Below are 16,190 nucleotides of genomic sequence, written 5' to 3' on the forward strand. Positions count from 1 at the left end.
TAAGTTTTGATTTTTTTTTCTAGAGACAGGGTCTCGCTAATGTTGCCCAGGATGGCCTCAAACTCCTGCAGGCAAGCAAGCCTTGGCCTCCCAAAGTGCTGAGTTTACAGGCGTGAACCACCGCGCCCGGCTTCTAGTTATCTTTACAGAATTATTTACAGCATATATTATTGACTCGAATTGCCTCGATATAAAAAAGCACTTTTTTTTTTTTTTTTTTTCGAAACTCTGTTGCCCAAGCTGGAGTGCAGTGAGGCAATCTCGGCTCACTGCCACCTCCACCTCCCGGGTTCAAGCGATTCTCCTGCCTCAGCCTCCCGAGTAGCTGGGACTACGGGAACGCGCCACCACGCCAGGCTACTTTTTGTATTTTTATTGGAGACGGGGTTTCCTCATGTTGGCCAGGCTGGTCTCAAACTCCTGACCTCAGGTATCCACCCGCCTCGGCCTTCCAAAGTGCTGGGATTACGGGCGTGAGCCACCGTGCCTGGCCATCTTTTACCTTTTAAAAGTGCTTTTTTGGCCAGACACGGTGGCTCACGCCTGTAATCCCAGCACTTTGGGAGGCTGAGGCGGGTGGATACCTGAGGTCAGGAGTTTGAGACCTGCCTGGCCAACATGGGGAAACCCCGTCTCCAATAAAAATACAAAAAGTAGCCTGGCGTGGTGGCGCGTTCCCGTAGTCCCAGCTACTCGGGAGGCTGAGGCAAGAGAATCGGTTGAACCCGGGAGGCGGAGGTTGCAGTGCGCCGAGATCGCGCCACTGCACTCCAGCCTGCGCGACAGAGCGAGACTCCGCCTCAAAAAAAAAAACAAAACCCAGCACTTGGTGCGAATTTCACCGTGTTAGCCAGGATGATATTCTCGATCTCCTGATCTCTTGATCCGCCCGCCTCGGCCTCCCAAAGTGCTGGGATTACAGGCGTGAGCCACCGCGCCCGGCCTATTGTTAGACTCTTAAACAAGCCTGACTTTTGGGTTTAGCTCTGGCTCCAGCAGAGCAACTCTGGCGGTTGGTTCTTTATTTCTCTTCCTCATCGCCTTGTCCCCAAGCATCCACCAGAGGACGCAGCTCCCCCAAAACTTTCCACCCAGTGCTTGGCTGGAGGAACTCAGTCCACGCTTCTCTGCTAGTCTAGGCCCGCGGTTAAGTCAATGCAACCCGATACCCGGCTGCCCGTTGCCATGGGGACGGAAAGCTATGATGTCACCACCGTCCGGGTGAGTGTGCTGGGGTTCAACCTCCCATTTCCCCAAGACCCCCTGCCAGGACACGGGCGGAGGCGGGAGAGAAAACCAAAAGGCTCCCTCCTTCCCCTTAGCATCTCTCTCCCGCCGTGTTCAGGAAGTGGATGGCTGCCCCAGCTCTTGTCCGCACTGGTACACCTGCGTGCACGCGTGGGTACACAGCAGGCCCGAGCTTCGCGCTTGTGCTGCTCACATTCTACCCCTAAGAACTTCGCTTGAACTCTGCCCTGCCCTTATCTCCGAGCAAGTCAAATAAGCCCGGTTCGGCCTGTCCCAAACAGGCAGGGGCCCCTCAGACCACACCGGCGTGCTATCCCCGGCTCTGGGGCCTCTGTTCCCAGGGCTCCGCCCAGATCTGCTGGGCCCCGCCCCCCGGCTGCGCGGGTGGGAGGCGGGGCCGGGGGGCGCGGCCGCCTGGCTGGGGGCGGGGCGGAGGGGGGGCCGCGGCCCCGGGGCGGGGGCTCGGCGCGGGCCCGCGAGATGCCGGTGTTGGCGGCCCGAGCGGCTGTAGCTGCAGCGGCGGGGGAGGCGGCGGCAGAGGCAGCGGTGGGGCCCGGGAGGGGGGTGGCGTGGGGGACCGGCGCGTAGCCGGGACCATGGAGGGGCAGAGCGGCCGCTGCAAGATCGTGGTGGTGGGAGACGCAGAGTGCGGCAAGACGGCGCTGCTGCAGGTGTTCGCCAAGGACGCCTATCCCGGGGTGAGGGACCTGCGTCTTGGGAGGGGGACACTAAGGCTGCTGGGGGGTGGGTGACAGGGGCCCTGGGGACGGATGGGAATGGGTACTCGGGTAACCAGGGACAAGAGACAGGGGGTCGGAGGACGCGGGGAGGCCTTGAGGGCTCAGGAAGGACTGCAGAGGATTGGGGTGGGAGGAATTAGGGAGCAGGGTGAGATGGATGGGGTTTGGGAGAACCAGAGCATCCGGGAGGGAGAGCGAGGGGAATGTCGGAGGTCCTGGGCAATGGAGAGGGGAAGAACTAGGGGGCTGAAGGGACCAGAAGGGAACAGGAGGAGATCTGGGAGCCTAGCAGAGATTCTGCGGGGGGGCAGGAGCTCCCGGGATCTCCCCTTTGCCCAATCCCAGACTAACTTGTGTCCAGGGGCTGGGCTGGACGGGGTGTGGGAGTGAGGAGGGCATTTATCTGGGGTGAGGACTTGGAGAGAGGATCTCATCTGGATCCATCCGTGTCTGCAGAGTTATGTCCCCACCGTGTTTGAGAACTACACCGCGAGCTTTGAGATCGACAAGCGCCGCATTGAGCTCAACATGTGGGACACTTCAGGTAGCCAAGTCCCTGGGGGTCACCCTGACTTCCAAGGCGGCCCTCTGTCCCCTCCCTTGGCTAGACCCTTAGGTTCCAGGTCAGCCCAGCCCATCCATCCAACAGGAAGGAAAAATCAATTTTCTGCTAAAAGCCAGGGAAACTGAGGCAGAACTTGCAGAGCCTGACAGAAACCATGTCCTGAAGGAGAAAGCCTAGGATCTGAGCCCCTCAGCTGGGTCCTGCCTACCTGGGAAAGTTGGGAAGGAATGGCTTTTAATTTGGAACATGTTTCTTCAGAGATAAGACTGGGTTTAGAAAAGACATTTAGAGGCCAGGTGCGGTGGCTCACGCCTGTAATCCTAGCACTTTGGGAGGCCGGGATGGGCGGATCACCTGAGGTCAGGAGTTTGAGACCAGCCTGGCCAACATGGTTGAAACTCCCTCTCTACTAAAAACACAAAAATTAGTCGGGCGTGTGGCACGTGCCTGTAATCTCAGCTACCAGGAGGCTGAGGCAAGAGAATCACTGGAACCTGGGAGGCGGAGGCTGCAGTGAGCCGAGATCATGCCGCTGCACTCCAGCCTGAGCGATAGAGCGAGACTCTGTCTCAAAAAATAAAAAAACAGAAAAGACATTTAGAATGTCTTGAGTGAGGGGTAGTCAGGGGGCTGTTTCTCTCCATTGAACTAGAGAAACCTGAGGTCAAGTCCCAGGAGAATGGGAGAGTGCTCTCCCAGCCACTGCTCTTTTCCTCCTCCCAACATAAGGAGGGTTTTTATTTTTATAAGAGTTCCCTTCGGGACTTTAGACTGCCAAAGCCCAGAAAGCACACGCAACATTTTATGAGAATGTCTATAGATTTTATGAGCTTCTTGAAGGGGTCCAAACCTCAGTCAAGAATAAAAATTATTACTTTTTAAACCACTAGGGAAGCAGAGAGCCGTTTCCCACCATCTGACCTCCCTTCTGCCCGCTCCCCAACTTGGGAAACCCAGACTCCATGATGGGTATTAATGATGGGTATTAATGGTTGCTCTTTTCCATTCTCTGCTCCCAGCATCCCTTGACCAGGATCTGTAAGGTCTCCCATTCCCTTCCAGGCCTGCCATCCACTCAGGCCCCTCATGTCCTGTCTTCCTTCAGGTTCCTCTTACTATGATAATGTCCGGCCTCTGGCCTATCCTGATTCTGATGCTGTGCTCATCTGCTTCGACATTAGCCGACCAGAAACACTGGACAGTGTTCTCAAGAAGGTGGGAGCCTGGGGAAATAGGGCAGCTAGACTGAGGGGGACCAGACACCATGGTCCTGACATAACATGGGCCAGGAGGAGGGAGAGATGGCTGGGGTACGGCCATCAGCTGGTTAGCGAGTGAAGCTCTCATCCCTGCCACCCCTGCCTCCAGCCCCCATCCTTCCCAGCCACCCCCTTCCTGAAAGTCCTCAGAGCTGGATACAGCAGCTAGTGGAGGTGGAGGAGTGAAGGGAGAAGCACTCACAGGATTCCTTCTCTGCTCTTCCAACTCCTTGGCAGTGGGAGTCCCAGATGGAGGGGATGGGATGGGAAGGCTGATCCTGGAGCTCAGGAAAGCCCTGTGGCCTCCTCTCCAGGCCCCAGTTTCCATGAGAAAATCCAGGGGTGAAGGGACAGAAGTCAGCTAGGGCAGCCCCAGTTCCCAGGTGGGGGAGGGGAGGGTGGGATAAATTTGTTCCCAGGAGAGAGTATGGGAAAGGCGAGTGGGAATGGGAAGTTTCCAGGCTGGCAGACCCTTCATAGCCACTGAGGGAGAAGAGTCTGCAGGCCCACACCAGCCCTCTCCTCCCCACTGCTTCTCTTTCACCCCATCCTGCTCTCAACCCAAGCCTAGCATTCTCACCTCCTTCCTCATGTGTGAGAGTCCTAAGGGATACATGGTTTCTGTGTGCTGTGAGGAAGAGAGGGCACACTGCTGGCATGGCGCAAAGTCTCATGCTGTGCCTCCCTCCACCCCTCCACAATTCTCTTTTCTTCTCCTACACAGTGGCAAGGAGAGACTCAAGAGTTCTGCCCCAATGCCAAGGTTGTGCTGGTTGGCTGTAAACTGGACATGCGGACTGACCTGGCCACACTGAGGGAGCTGTCCAAGCAGAGGCTTATCCCTGTTACACATGAGCAGGTGGGACCCTTGACGTCTGACCTCATCCCAGCCTAGACCTGTCACCTCTGCCCCTTCAGTCTCTGATTTGAAAACACCTTACCTGGCTCATCCTTTGTTCTGGCCTGTGACCTCTGACCTGATCCCTTAACTGCCCCCAGCCTTGACATTCAACCCCAGCCCACAGCCTCCATGCCCCTTTCTAAGCTGCAGGCTAAGACCTATAACTTTCTCCCATGCACTCCTTTTCCAGGGCGCTGTGCTGGCCAAGCAGGTGGGGGCTGTGTCCTACGTTGAGTGCTCCTCCCGGTCCTCTGAGCGCAGCGTCAGGGATGTCTTCCATGTGGCTACAGTGGCCTCCCTTGGCCGTGGCCATAGGCAGCTGCGCCGAACTGACTCACGCCGGGGAATGCAGCGATCCACTCAGCTGTCAGGACGGCCAGACCGGGGGAATGAGGGCGAGATACACAAGGATCGAGCCAAGAGCTGCAACCTCATGTGAGGGGCTAGGAGAGGGCAGAGTGTGAAGAGGGGTGGTGAGGGACACAATTGTTCCCCTGCCTGCGCCCAGGCTTCCTGACCTCCTGATCCTGGCTGGGAAGTCAGGGCAGGCAGAGCGAGCAATTCTTCTGGGCAGTGGAGCTGGAGGGCAGAAGGGTATCATCATTTCTCATCTCCTCCTCCCTCCTCTTCTCCAGTGGATGTTGAGGGAGCTAACAGGGCTGGCATCTGGGGCATGAACTGGGATGGGGCAGGTGGGCGTTAGGGAAGCTGGTATCAAATAGTGACCTTGGTGGAGTCTCCTATGTGAAGAGTACCCTCCCTCTCCACCCCCAGTCCCCATATCCTGGTTCTGGCCCAAGGAAAATGTCCATTCTATGACCTTCTCTTTTCCTCTCCTCTCACTTCTGCAGCTATTCTCACACATCTAACCTCTAGGCAACATGCACTAAATTCAAAAGCAAGGAGAAGCCCCTGCCCCCCATCAATCCACCAGCCCTAGAACCTCCCTTGCCTCAACAGTCACCCAATAAAGCCCACATCCATGGAAAACGGCTGTGGCTTTAGTTTTGTTGCTTTTTAAAAAAATCAATCTACCAATCTCTAGCAGTAAGAGGGAAAGTTAGACCTCAGCTGGGGAACTTTCCTGTCCATGTCCACAGATAGAGCAGAGGACAAAGCCATAGGTTGGATCAGAAGTGTCCTTTTAGGAGTCAGAGTTGGGAGAAGGAGACATCCTGGGACTGTTCATCCTAGTTAATGAAGTGGGCAATTCTCAGGTCATTAGGGGGTTTTAGAGCAGACTGACATATAATTAGTCAGCATTTCTCAGCCCAGCCAGGCCTGCTGCTAGTGTGGGAGGGGTCCTGCTCATCATCTGTACCCCTGGCTTGGAGCCTGCTGGTGCCCTGGGGGTTGTGGGGATAAGGAGGCATCAGGCCGGGCGCGGTGGCTCACGCTTGTAATCCCAGCACTTTGGGAGGCCGAGGTGGGCGGATCACAAGTTCAGGAGATCGAGACCATCCTGGCTAACACGGTGAAACCCCATCTCTACTAAAAATACAAAAAATTAGCCGGGTACGGTGGCAGTGCCTGTAGTCCCAGCTGCTCGGGAGACTGAGGCAGAAGAATGGTGTGAACCCGGGTGAACCTGGGAGGCGGAGCTTGCAGTGAGCTGAGATTGCGCCACTGCACTCTAGCCTGGGTGACAGAGTGAGACTCTGTCTCCAAAAAAAAAAAAAAGAAGGCATCAAAAGCCTCCACATCACAGAAGCTACCCCTGTACAGTGTGAAGTTTCCTAAGAGGTCAGTAGTTTGATTCTGGGGTCTCCTTAGAGGCTCAGGCCAGGGACCTTTCTCTCCTCCCATGCTGAGTTCCGTGATGACTTTCAGGGGAGCATCAGCTGTTAGTCACCCCTACCCTGTCCCTTAAAGGAAAGACGGTGGAGAGGACGGCTGAGCGCCTGTTGTCAGGAAAGACAGTGCTGGTCTGTTTTCTCGGGAGTCTGGTTTCAGATTGTCCTGTATTCCCTCCCTGGCTCTGGTCCCACTGGCCTCTTTTCGGTGACATTCTCCCCCAGGAACCATCCCTGGCCCTTCCCTCCCCCAGCCCCAGCCCTAGCCAGTTCTCCCAGACACACTGGAAGAGAACACTGACCTTACCCATCTATCTGCTGGGATCCCACCCAAATTTATAGCCCATTCCTCCCTCATTCATTCATTCAGCAAGTATGTACTGAACACCAACTGTGTGGCATACACTGGCTTGGGAGATTGCAAGGACCAGTCTCTAAGCTTCTGGAAGCCAGCCCAGTTGTGGAAGAGAGGTACTCCAGATGTGAGGGTGCCATGGCTGAGAGATATTTGTACATGTATGGGGTGCTATGGGAGCTCCTTGCAGCCTGAGAAGCCAGTCCTGTGAGCCAGGTCCTGAGGGTTGAAGAGGAGTTTTCCGGGCAGGGAAGGGGTAGGAAAGGCACTCTGGGCAGAGGGTACAGCATGTGTAAACACGTGGAGATGAGAACGAGCATAGCACTGTTGGGGTTCCCGTGGCAGGGAGAATAGAAGACAAGGCTAGGAAGGTACACTGAGGCTACTGCAGGGTCCACAGAGGAACCAGAATTTCATTCTCAGGATGAATGAAATCATCCTCAGAGGATGAAGCTACCAGGAATTTCAGGCAGAGTGAAGTGATCAGAGTTGTTTTTTGGATAGATGGTTATCTGGATGTGGTGTTGGGGCTGGGAGATTTGGCTCTGAGGTGTGTCATTTAAAATAGCTTCTCGGCAGTGGCTCACACCTATAATCCCAGCCAAGATTCCTCCTTTGGGAGGCCAAGCTGGAAGGATCGCTTGAGGCCAGGAGTTAGAGACTGCAGTGAGCTATGATCATGCCATTGTCTTCCAGCCTGAGTGTCAGAGTGAGACCCTGTCTCTAAAAAAAATAAAAAAATAAAAAATAAAAAATAGCTTCTCCTTTCCCTTATGCCAGGTTCCAGTCTTGAGAGGAAAGGAATCCCCACCCACCACTCCCTGGCTCATCAGATATCCCTATCCCAACCTCTCCTATAGGACTAGTTCATCTCAGCTAGTCTCAAAGATTCTAGGATAACTTCAATGGCATTTGAAATTATCTAAGTGCCCTTGGATAACCACCCCCTCAAACTGAGACCTGGTTAGGGACTGACTCAAAGACCCTGAGTCCTTGGCTAAGGGTACAGGAGAGGGCAGGAGCTCCAGGCCCAGCTAGGTAGATCTCCATCTGTCTCTGAGGACTGACCCTTTCCCCACAAGGACCTGCCATAAAAATCGACTTGTGATTTTTAGCTGAGTGGCTTCTCTTTTCCACTTTGGACTTCTCAGTGCATAGCAGGTTCAAGCCTGCAACCACCAAAGTGTAGAGTGTGGAGTGTTTGTGCCCCCTCTTTCCTCCAACCTCTGTCTCCTGCCATGTGAGCTCAGGGAATGCAAACACATTTAAATATCCATCTAAAGCAAACATAATTAGAAAAATCAATCAGCTGGAGGACCCCCCAAAGTTTAATACATTTTCAATACCACCAGGAATGGATTTTTGGTCCCTTTCTGCAGGTCTGGGTTGCCAGACGTTTTATTTCTGGGGAGGAGGGCTCTGGGCTGAGGAGCTCAGTGGGTGGGAGGAGGGAATGGGACTGTTCCTGATCCTCAAAGGCCTCTGTAGGATGGAGGGAGGGGACCCTACTCCCTTCCCCACCCCAGATGCAGGAGTCATCCAGCTTCCTTCTCTGCAGCTGTTTCCCTCACAAATTAGACACTGGTTTGGGAAACAATGTAGCCTCGTTAAACATTTAATGAAATAAACAACTAATCACACTGTGATGGCTGCCAGTGTTTCTGTTTTTTTTTTTTTTTTTTTTTTTTGAGATGGAGTTTCACTCTGTCATTCAGGCTGGAGTGCAGTGGCACCATCTCGGCTCACTGCAACCTCTGCCTCCTGGGTTAAAGCGATTCTCCTGCCTCAGCCTCCTGAGTAGCTGGGACTACAGGCGCACGCCACCATGCACAGCTAATTTTAGTGTTTTTTTGTTTGTTTGTTTGAGACGGAGTTTTGCTCTTATTGCCCAGGCTGGAGTGCACTGGCGCGATCTCGGCTCATGGCAACCTCACCTTCTGGGTTCAAGTGATTCTCCTGCCTCAGCCTTCTGAAGTAGCTGGGATTACAGCCATGTGCCATCATGCCCAGCTAATTTTGTATTTAGTAGAGAGTATTTTAGTAGAGATGGGGTTTCTCCATGTTGGTCAGGCTAGTCTTGAACTCCCGACCTCACGTGATCCACCCACCTCGGCCTCCCAAAGTGCTGGGATTACAAGCATGAGCCACCATGCCCAGCCATTTTTGTATTTTTAGTAGAGACAGGGTTTCACCATGTTGGCCAGGATGGTCTCGATCTCTTAACCTCATGATCCGCCTGCTTCAGTCTCCCAAAGTGCTGGGATTACAGGCGTGAGCCACCACGGCTGACCTAATTTTTGTATTTTTAGTAGAGATGGGGTTTCACCATGTTGGCCAGGCTGGTCCCGAACTCCTGACCTCAGGTGATCCACCCACTTTGGCCTCCCAAAGTGTTGGGATTACAGGCATGAGCCACCGCTCCCAGACTAGTGTTTCTTTTTTTTTGAGAGTCTCGCTCTGTTGCCCAGGCTGGAGTGCAGTGGTCCAATCTTGGCTCACTGCAAGCTCCGCCTCCCGGGTTCACGCCATTCTCCTGCCTCAGCCGCCCCAGTAACTGGGACCACAGGCGCCTGCCACCACGCCCAGCTAAATTTTTTTTTTTGAGACGGAGTCTTGCTCTGTCGCCCAGGCTGGAGTGCAGTGGCGTGATCTCGGCTCACTGCAAGCTCCGCCTCCTGGGTTCATGCCATTCTCCTGCCTCAGCCTCCCCAGTAGCTGGGACTACAGGCACCTGCCACCACGTCCGGCTAATTTTTTGTATTTTTAGTAGAGACGGGGTTTCACTGTGTTAGCCAGGATGGTCTTGATCTCCTGACCTCGTGATCCGCCTGTCTTGGCCTCCCAAAGTGCTGGGATTACAGGCATAAGCCACCGCGCCCGGCCTAATTTTTTGTATTTTTAGTAGAGACGAGGTTTCACCGTGTTAGCCAGGATGGTCTCAATCTCCTGACCTAGTGATCCACCTGCCTCGGCCTCCCAAAGTGCTGGGATTACAGGCGTGAGCCACCTCGCCCAGACTAGTGTTTCTTAACCTAGGCAATCAGCCTGCCTAGGAGGGAGGAGGGGGAAAGACAGGGTGGATGGGAAGAGAGGACTCAAACTCCTGAAACACTTCAGCTGACAAGGGTCCTCCCCTTGTGACTCTGGCCCTCCCAGGAGGTACAGTCGTGGGAAGAGCTTCAGGTTCAGAGGCAGAAGTCCCAGGGCCTGGGTTGAGCTCTGCTGCTTCTTCCCTGGGGAGTCTTTGGTGAGGCCCAGCACCTCTCTGAACCTCAGTGTTTGCACCTAGAAAAGGGGGCTGATCACCACATCTACCTCATTGTGTTGCTGAGCTGATGTCAACTTTTATTCTTTACAACCAAGACACCAAGGCTTAAGTGCTTCTAAGCTGGGCCTGAGGGAGTTGGGAAAGGCTTCTTGGAGGGGTATTTTGTGCTGGGACTTGAAGGCTGGAGGAAGACAGAAGACAGAAAGCAGGAGGTGGTTATGTCTTGTTCCCACACCTATCCTGGGGCCTGAAGAGAGCTTTAGTGACTCCTCCAAAGATTGAGGTCCCTTGGTCTCCATGTTTCTGAACTCGTCTTATTACTTTTTCTGCAGTCTCTGGGTGAGGACTTCATGTTGCCATAGTGACCCTCTCCCTGCTTCAGATGCACTCAGACTTGTCCTGCAGGCTGAGGAAGGTGTGGGGGGAGGGGTCATGTCCCTGAGATTCCCAGTGGGGCAGATACTCTTGGCACAGCTCTCTCCCCCAACTCCACATTCTCTTCCCCAGGAAAAGGTTTAGCGTTTTGTTCTCAGTTTGTTCTACACAAGGCAGCTCCTCTCCTGCTTCCTTCCTTCCAGCCAGGTTCCCAGATCTCCCTCCATCTCTGTCTGGTCAGTCCCTTACCTGCTGTCCTCAAAGCTGTGAGTGAGGGTCAGAGAGAGGGGAGGCTCCAGGTCAGGAGGTGTGGGATGATTCCTGAGTAGCTACCCCCTAGCAGCGGAGAGACAAGAGAACCATGTACACTAGTGCCCCTCCCGACAAGAAAATGCCTCTGCTGTTGACTCCTAAATAACAGATGTCTGTCTGCATATTAATAAGACTGGACGAATAATTGGTGAGTTTTTCATTCAGTGTCAGAATGGACCCGGAGGCCTTATGTTCATGCACACAGACACCCACTCACCCCTGACTCTCCCCTTCCCCCACAGCACAATGAAACAGACACAGACGCCAGCAGGCTTGACCCATAAAGGGGAGGGGCAGACGGGGAACCACCGGGAGGGCTGTTAACAGGAGGGAGACCCCCATGGTTGGTCTGGGTTTGTCAGGTTTCTTTCTTGATCACTGCCTCCCCACCTCCCCGGGGGCAAAAGCTTGCATTTGTGAGATTTCGCCACCCTGCAGAAGGGGCTCAGAGAAGGAGGGGGCTCTGGGGGGACGCAGTCGCTGCCTAGAGGACAGCAACAAAACAGTGGTCTCCTTCAGCAACTTCGTGCCTCCCTTGAGCCTGGAATCAATGAGCCCCTTACCCTGAGTTAGACCCTATGCCAGGGTGTGAGATGGAAGAACAGAGGTTTTGGAGTCAGGTAACTACAATTTGCTAGCTGGGTGCCCTTGCACAAGTAACTTAACCTCTCTGAGCCTCACCCTTTTTGTCTCTAAGAACACCGACCTTGCAAGATTGAAAGGATGAAATGAGATAAAGTGTATTATGTGTCTGTCTTAGTGCCTGGTTTATAATAGGCCCCAACACATATTTTTCTCTCCCCACATATCCCCAAAACAAACCAAGACACTTGCTAAATTGCTGCCTCTCATGCCAGACCCACCTTTGTTAGGGCACGGGTTAATTAAAAGTCTAGTAATTATCCTAGCTGCCTGGAAACCAAGAGGAAAAGATACAGAGAGGAACAGAAATAGAGAAAAAGAAAATAGACACAGGAGACAGAGTGATGGAAACGAAGGCCCCAGGAACAGGAGACCACAGAGACAGGAATGGGGGCACAGAGAAGGTATTGTGGGGAAACGAAGTGAACTCTCAAATGACAGTTTAGAATCCAGGCCTGGTGCAGTGGCTCACACTTGTAATCCCAGCTATTCAGGAGGCTGAGGTGGGCGGATCACTTGAACCCAGGTGAGACCAGCCTGGGCAACATAGGGAAACACTGTTTCTAGAAAAAATAAAAGAAATAAAAATTAGCTAAGTGTGGTGGCACATACTTAATAGTCCTAGCTACTCAGGAGGCTGAGGTGGGAGGATCACTTGAACCAGGAGTGCGAGGCTATAGTGAGCAGTGATCATACCACTGCACTCTAGCCTGGATGACAGAGTGGAACCCTATCTCAAAAAAACAAAACAAAACAAAAACCAAACAGGCCCAGTGCTGTGGCTCACACCTCTAATCCTAGCACTTTGGGAGGCCAAGGCTAGAGGATCACTTGAGCCCAGGAGTTCGAGAAAAATGTGGGCAACACAGTGAGACCTTGTCTCTACAAAAAATTAGCCAGGTGTCGTCGCCCACAGAAAGTTGAAGTGGGGGGATCACTTGAGCCTGGGAGGTAGAGGTTGCAGTGAGCTGAGATCGTGCCACTGTACTACTACAGCCTGGGTGACAGAGCGAGACCTTGTCTCAAAGAAAAAGGATCCAGAGGTTAGAGTTTAAAATGCTTAGTTTTGCTATGTTCTCGCTGTTTGACCACAGCAAGTCTCACCTCCTCAGCACCTCAGTCTCTTCTTCTATAAAGTGAAGCGGTGATTTGCTCTCTAAGGTCCCTTCACATTGTGTGAGAACAAGAGTCCCAATGGCCTGGGAGCACAGGGGAGGGGAGGCGGCTGCCCACCCTTCGACACTATTACCCATCGGTCACTTGTGCTCTGTCTCCTCTCTCCCTTGGTAAATGGATCTGCTGCGCCAGCAAACAACTGTCCATTGTGTCCTAATGAGGGACGAGCAGGGAAAACCAATCACTTATGATGCAAATGAGCCGATGGCTGCAGCCTCCTCACATTCACTGAGTGCTTCTCTTCTGCCCAGAGCCCGGCGCCGCCCCAGTTGGGCCTTTCTCCCTAGTCCCAGTTCCCATCTGGTCCTGGAGGAGGAGTGGGGAGGCCCAGACTGGCCTCCCCATTGTCGTTCATTGTACTCCCTGCAAGGAGTTTCAACCCTCAAATCCTCAGAGCCTGGCCCAGCTCCTCTCCCCACGCCAAAGGTGGCTCAGTTTGATTTTTTAAAAAAATCGATTGAAATTCACATAACATACAATTAGCCATTTTAAAATGTACAATTCAGGGGCATTTAGTGCATTCACAATGTTGTGCAACCACCACCTCTGGACTCAGGTTTTATGCCCTCTGCCCATTCTTTCTTTTTTTTTTTTTTTGAGACGGAGTTTTGCTCTGTCGCCCAGGCTGGAGTGCAGTGGCAGGATCTCGGCTCCACCTCCTGGGTTCACGCCATTCTCCTGCCTCAACCTCCCAAGTAGCTGGGTCTACAGGCGCCTGCCACCACGCCTGGCTAATTTTTTGTATTTTTAGTAGAGACGGGGTTTCACCATGTTAGCCAGGATGGTCTCGATCTCCTGACCTCGTGATCCGCCCGCCTCGGCCTCCCAAAGTGCTGGGATTACAGGCTTGAGCCACCACGTCCAGCCTGCCCTCTGCCCATTCTATGCCCCACAGCCTTCAGTGGGACTGGGAAGCTGCTGAGGCCTCAGCAGAGCTGAGGACTAATGGAGGCTGATGAATAGGCTGAGAAAAGCCCAGAGCTGGCCTGAGGTGAAGAGGTGATTCCCACACTTTAGGATGATGTTAGAAGGTTTGGGCTTTGGTGGGAGGGGGACATCACTGCCTTAGCCAGCACAGACCTGTGGCCACGTTGAACTTTTTTTTTTTTGAGATGGAGTTTTGCTCTTGTTGCCTGGGCTGGAGTGCAATGGCATGATCTCAGCTCGCTGCAACCTCCGGCTCCCAGGTTTAAGTGATTCTCTGGCCTCAGCCTCCTGAGTAGCTGGGATTACAGGTGCATGCCACCACGTCCAGCTAATTTTCTATTTTTAGTAGAGACGGGGTTTCACCATGTTGACCAGGCTGGTCTTGAACTTCTGATCTTAGGTGATCGGCCTTCCAAAAGTGCTGGGATTACAGGCATGAGCCACCGTGCCCGGCCCCAGAACATTCTTGCATTCTTTAATTTCCATGGGAATTTTTTTTTTCCATCTTAATTTCTCAGGCATTAGAAACCAGAAGTGGCTCCTGTACAGATCTTGGTTTCCATAGCTTTCAGAGCTTCTGTGGGCTTGGGGATGATCCCGTCGGCAGGCTTCTCACTTTAGCAGCTGCAGAAGGCCCTGAGACAGCCTCACAGTCCTTTGCCTGCAGGAAAGACCGCCCGCCACCAGGCTCTAGGAACAATCCTAGATTTTCTACCTAATTTGTACTAGCTTATTCCAGAGTCGTATAGCCTAACAGCTGGGAAGAGTCTCCTAAATTGAGTTTCTCCTGCTAATATACACTGTCATTTGGTTTTATATGACTTTCAAGAGAAGATGGCAAACATCTGCTTACCTGTGTGTCTGTGTTACCTTGGATTCACCCTCTTCCCTCATCTAGGATGCGCGATAATGCTTTAAACACACACAGACACAGACACACATACACACACACACCCTCTGGAATTAACCAGTGCCAACTGCTGCAGCATTGCAGAGAAAAACACTCTATAGTCACAAACTTATCTTCCAGTGCATATCTCCATTTAACTGGAGTCCAGTTAGTTGACTCTCTCTCAGACATAGCCCAGACAGCATAATGAGGGCATTACCATCTGTGGCCTAATGAATATTGAGACTCCTAGGCTAGTTATTTCCAGGTCTGCCACCAGCTCACTGAGTGACCTTTGACAAGGCCCTGGACCTGTTTTAGCACCTATAAAGTGGGGTTAGCAATTTTATCCTACTGAAGTGGGAGAGATAATGGCTGGGATAGTGCTTTGAACCTGCAAAGAAATCATCATGAACACCATAATTATTTCCTCAGTTATTGCAGCAGCAGTCTCTCTGTCTGCCTTGAATGTCCATCATGTAGAAGACCTCGCTGATGGATAGGGGAAAATGTTATTCTGTCTGGGTGGACATTGGTCTAATTAATTACAAAGGGGTAGACTTCATGATAGGCAAAAGAGAATCAAAGAGGCCAGGTGTGGTGGCTCATGCCTGTAATCCCAGCACTTTGGGAGGCCGAGGTGGGTGGATCACCTGAGGTCAGGAGTTCGAGACCAGCCTGGCCAATGTGGTGAAACCCTGTCTCTACTAAAAATACAAAAATTAGCTGGGCGTGATGGCAGGCGCCTGTAGTCTCAGCTACTCGGGAGGGTGAGACAGGGAGAATCACTTGAACCCTGGAGGCGGAGGTTGCAGTGAGCTGAGATCGCACCATTGCACTCCAGCCTGGGCAACAAGAGTGAAACTCTGTCTCACAAAAAAAAAAAAAAAAAAAAGAGAGAGAGAGAAAATCCTTAGGTGTGGGTTTAGAAGGAGTCATTCTTGGACACTTAGATCCCTTATATTGTTTTTGGAGTAAATCAGGATCATAGAAAAATGGGCGAAAGGCATTGAAGGGAATTAGCATTCCAGAACATGGCTAGTTTTCCAAAGGTCTTGAGAGTAGAACCAGTAGTTGGATAAGCCCTTCAATGCACTGAGTCCATTCATTCATCCTTTACTTCATTCATTTAGGAAAAACTCACTGGGTGCCTAACAAAGTATCTGCTAGTTACAGAGCTGGGTTATATCAAAGATAAAATAATTATGGTCATAAGGGATTATAAGGACCTTCTAGTCAAATAGAGAGGATAAAATATGCACACAAGTAACTTCAATTGAATAAAGTCTCACAAATAAAGCAAAACTTCTGGAGTATTCTAAGTGGGGAGAGATTATGGCCTAGAAAACCTAGAGAAGGCTCTGTAGGGGTGAGGTGGAAGGATTGGGGCCTGTGGAGATGACAGATCAGGACTTGTCTAGTAGAACATAGAGTATGAGCAAAATTTATGGGTTCCTATATTTGGTGGCCAGGGTGCCTGAAAAGGAGCAGCAGGTAAGGAATTGGAAAGGTTGTGTTTGGGCTTGGGATGGAAGGTCTGGGGAGATTGGGTGGGGACAAAGGGTCAGAGATATGTATCCTTTCAGGACTCTCTGGTCTTTTCTCATCTCTCTGAATCAGGTACTCCTTCCTCCAATTCTAGCAGCTGGAGGCTCTCACCTGGGCCTGTGGAATCTCCAGCTTTCCTTTTCATTTGGCTAAATTTTACTCAAGGCCCAAGGCCCAGTTGAGATGCCTCTA

The 16,190-nt window shown here is 52.3% G+C and overlaps 2 protein-coding genes across 9 annotated transcripts in view; one reads left to right on the forward strand and one right to left on the reverse strand.

The window, feature by feature from the left end:
* Positions 1-1,715: 1,715 nt before the first annotated feature.
* On the forward strand, positions 1,716-6,396 carry RND2 (Rho family GTPase 2). Its single transcript, XM_024235654.3, has 5 exons — positions 1,716-1,946; positions 2,445-2,532; positions 3,659-3,768; positions 4,537-4,671; positions 4,904-6,396. Exons 1-5 carry the CDS (start codon positions 1,845-1,847, stop codon positions 5,150-5,152), a joined length of 684 nt encoding a protein of 227 aa, XP_024091422.2. The 5' UTR covers positions 1,716-1,844; the 3' UTR covers positions 5,153-6,396.
* Positions 6,397-6,720: 324 nt separating this feature from the next.
* The window catches only part of BRCA1 (BRCA1 DNA repair associated), a 97,408-nt gene continuing 87,938 nt past the window's right edge, over positions 6,721-16,190 (reverse strand). For 6 of the 8 annotated variants that reach the window (XR_008519583.2, XM_054546474.2, XM_054546475.2 and 3 more), the window contains one exon: positions 11,541-12,021. Coding sequence is in view for 2 of the 8 variants with exons in the window: in XM_054546474.2 (XP_054402449.2) it covers position 12,021 (1 nt within the window). In the remaining 6 variants the exon portion in view is untranslated. Of the gene's footprint in view, positions 10,311-11,540; positions 12,022-16,190 lie in introns of those variants that run through there. The other 2 variants (XR_008519585.2, XM_054546460.2) reach the window with 1 other exon arrangement.

Source organism: Pongo abelii, chromosome 19 (genome assembly GCF_028885655.2).
Source record: "Pongo abelii isolate AG06213 chromosome 19, NHGRI_mPonAbe1-v2.0_pri, whole genome shotgun sequence".
Lineage (NCBI taxonomy): Eukaryota > Metazoa > Chordata > Mammalia > Primates > Hominidae > Pongo > Pongo abelii.

Bases quoted from the DNA above. Each gene is read 5' to 3' on its own strand.
- RND2 (XM_024235654.3), top strand. From the start codon at position 1,845: ATGGAGGGGCAGAGCGGCCGCTGCAAGATCGTGGTGGTGGGAGACGCA. The intron at 1,947-2,444 runs GTGAGGGACCTG...CCGTGTCTGCAG, and splicing joins CCAAGGACGCCTATCCCGGG to AGTTATGTCCCCACCGTGTT. The intron at 3,769-4,536 runs GTGGGAGCCTGG...TCTCCTACACAG, and splicing joins TGGACAGTGTTCTCAAGAAG to TGGCAAGGAGAGACTCAAGA.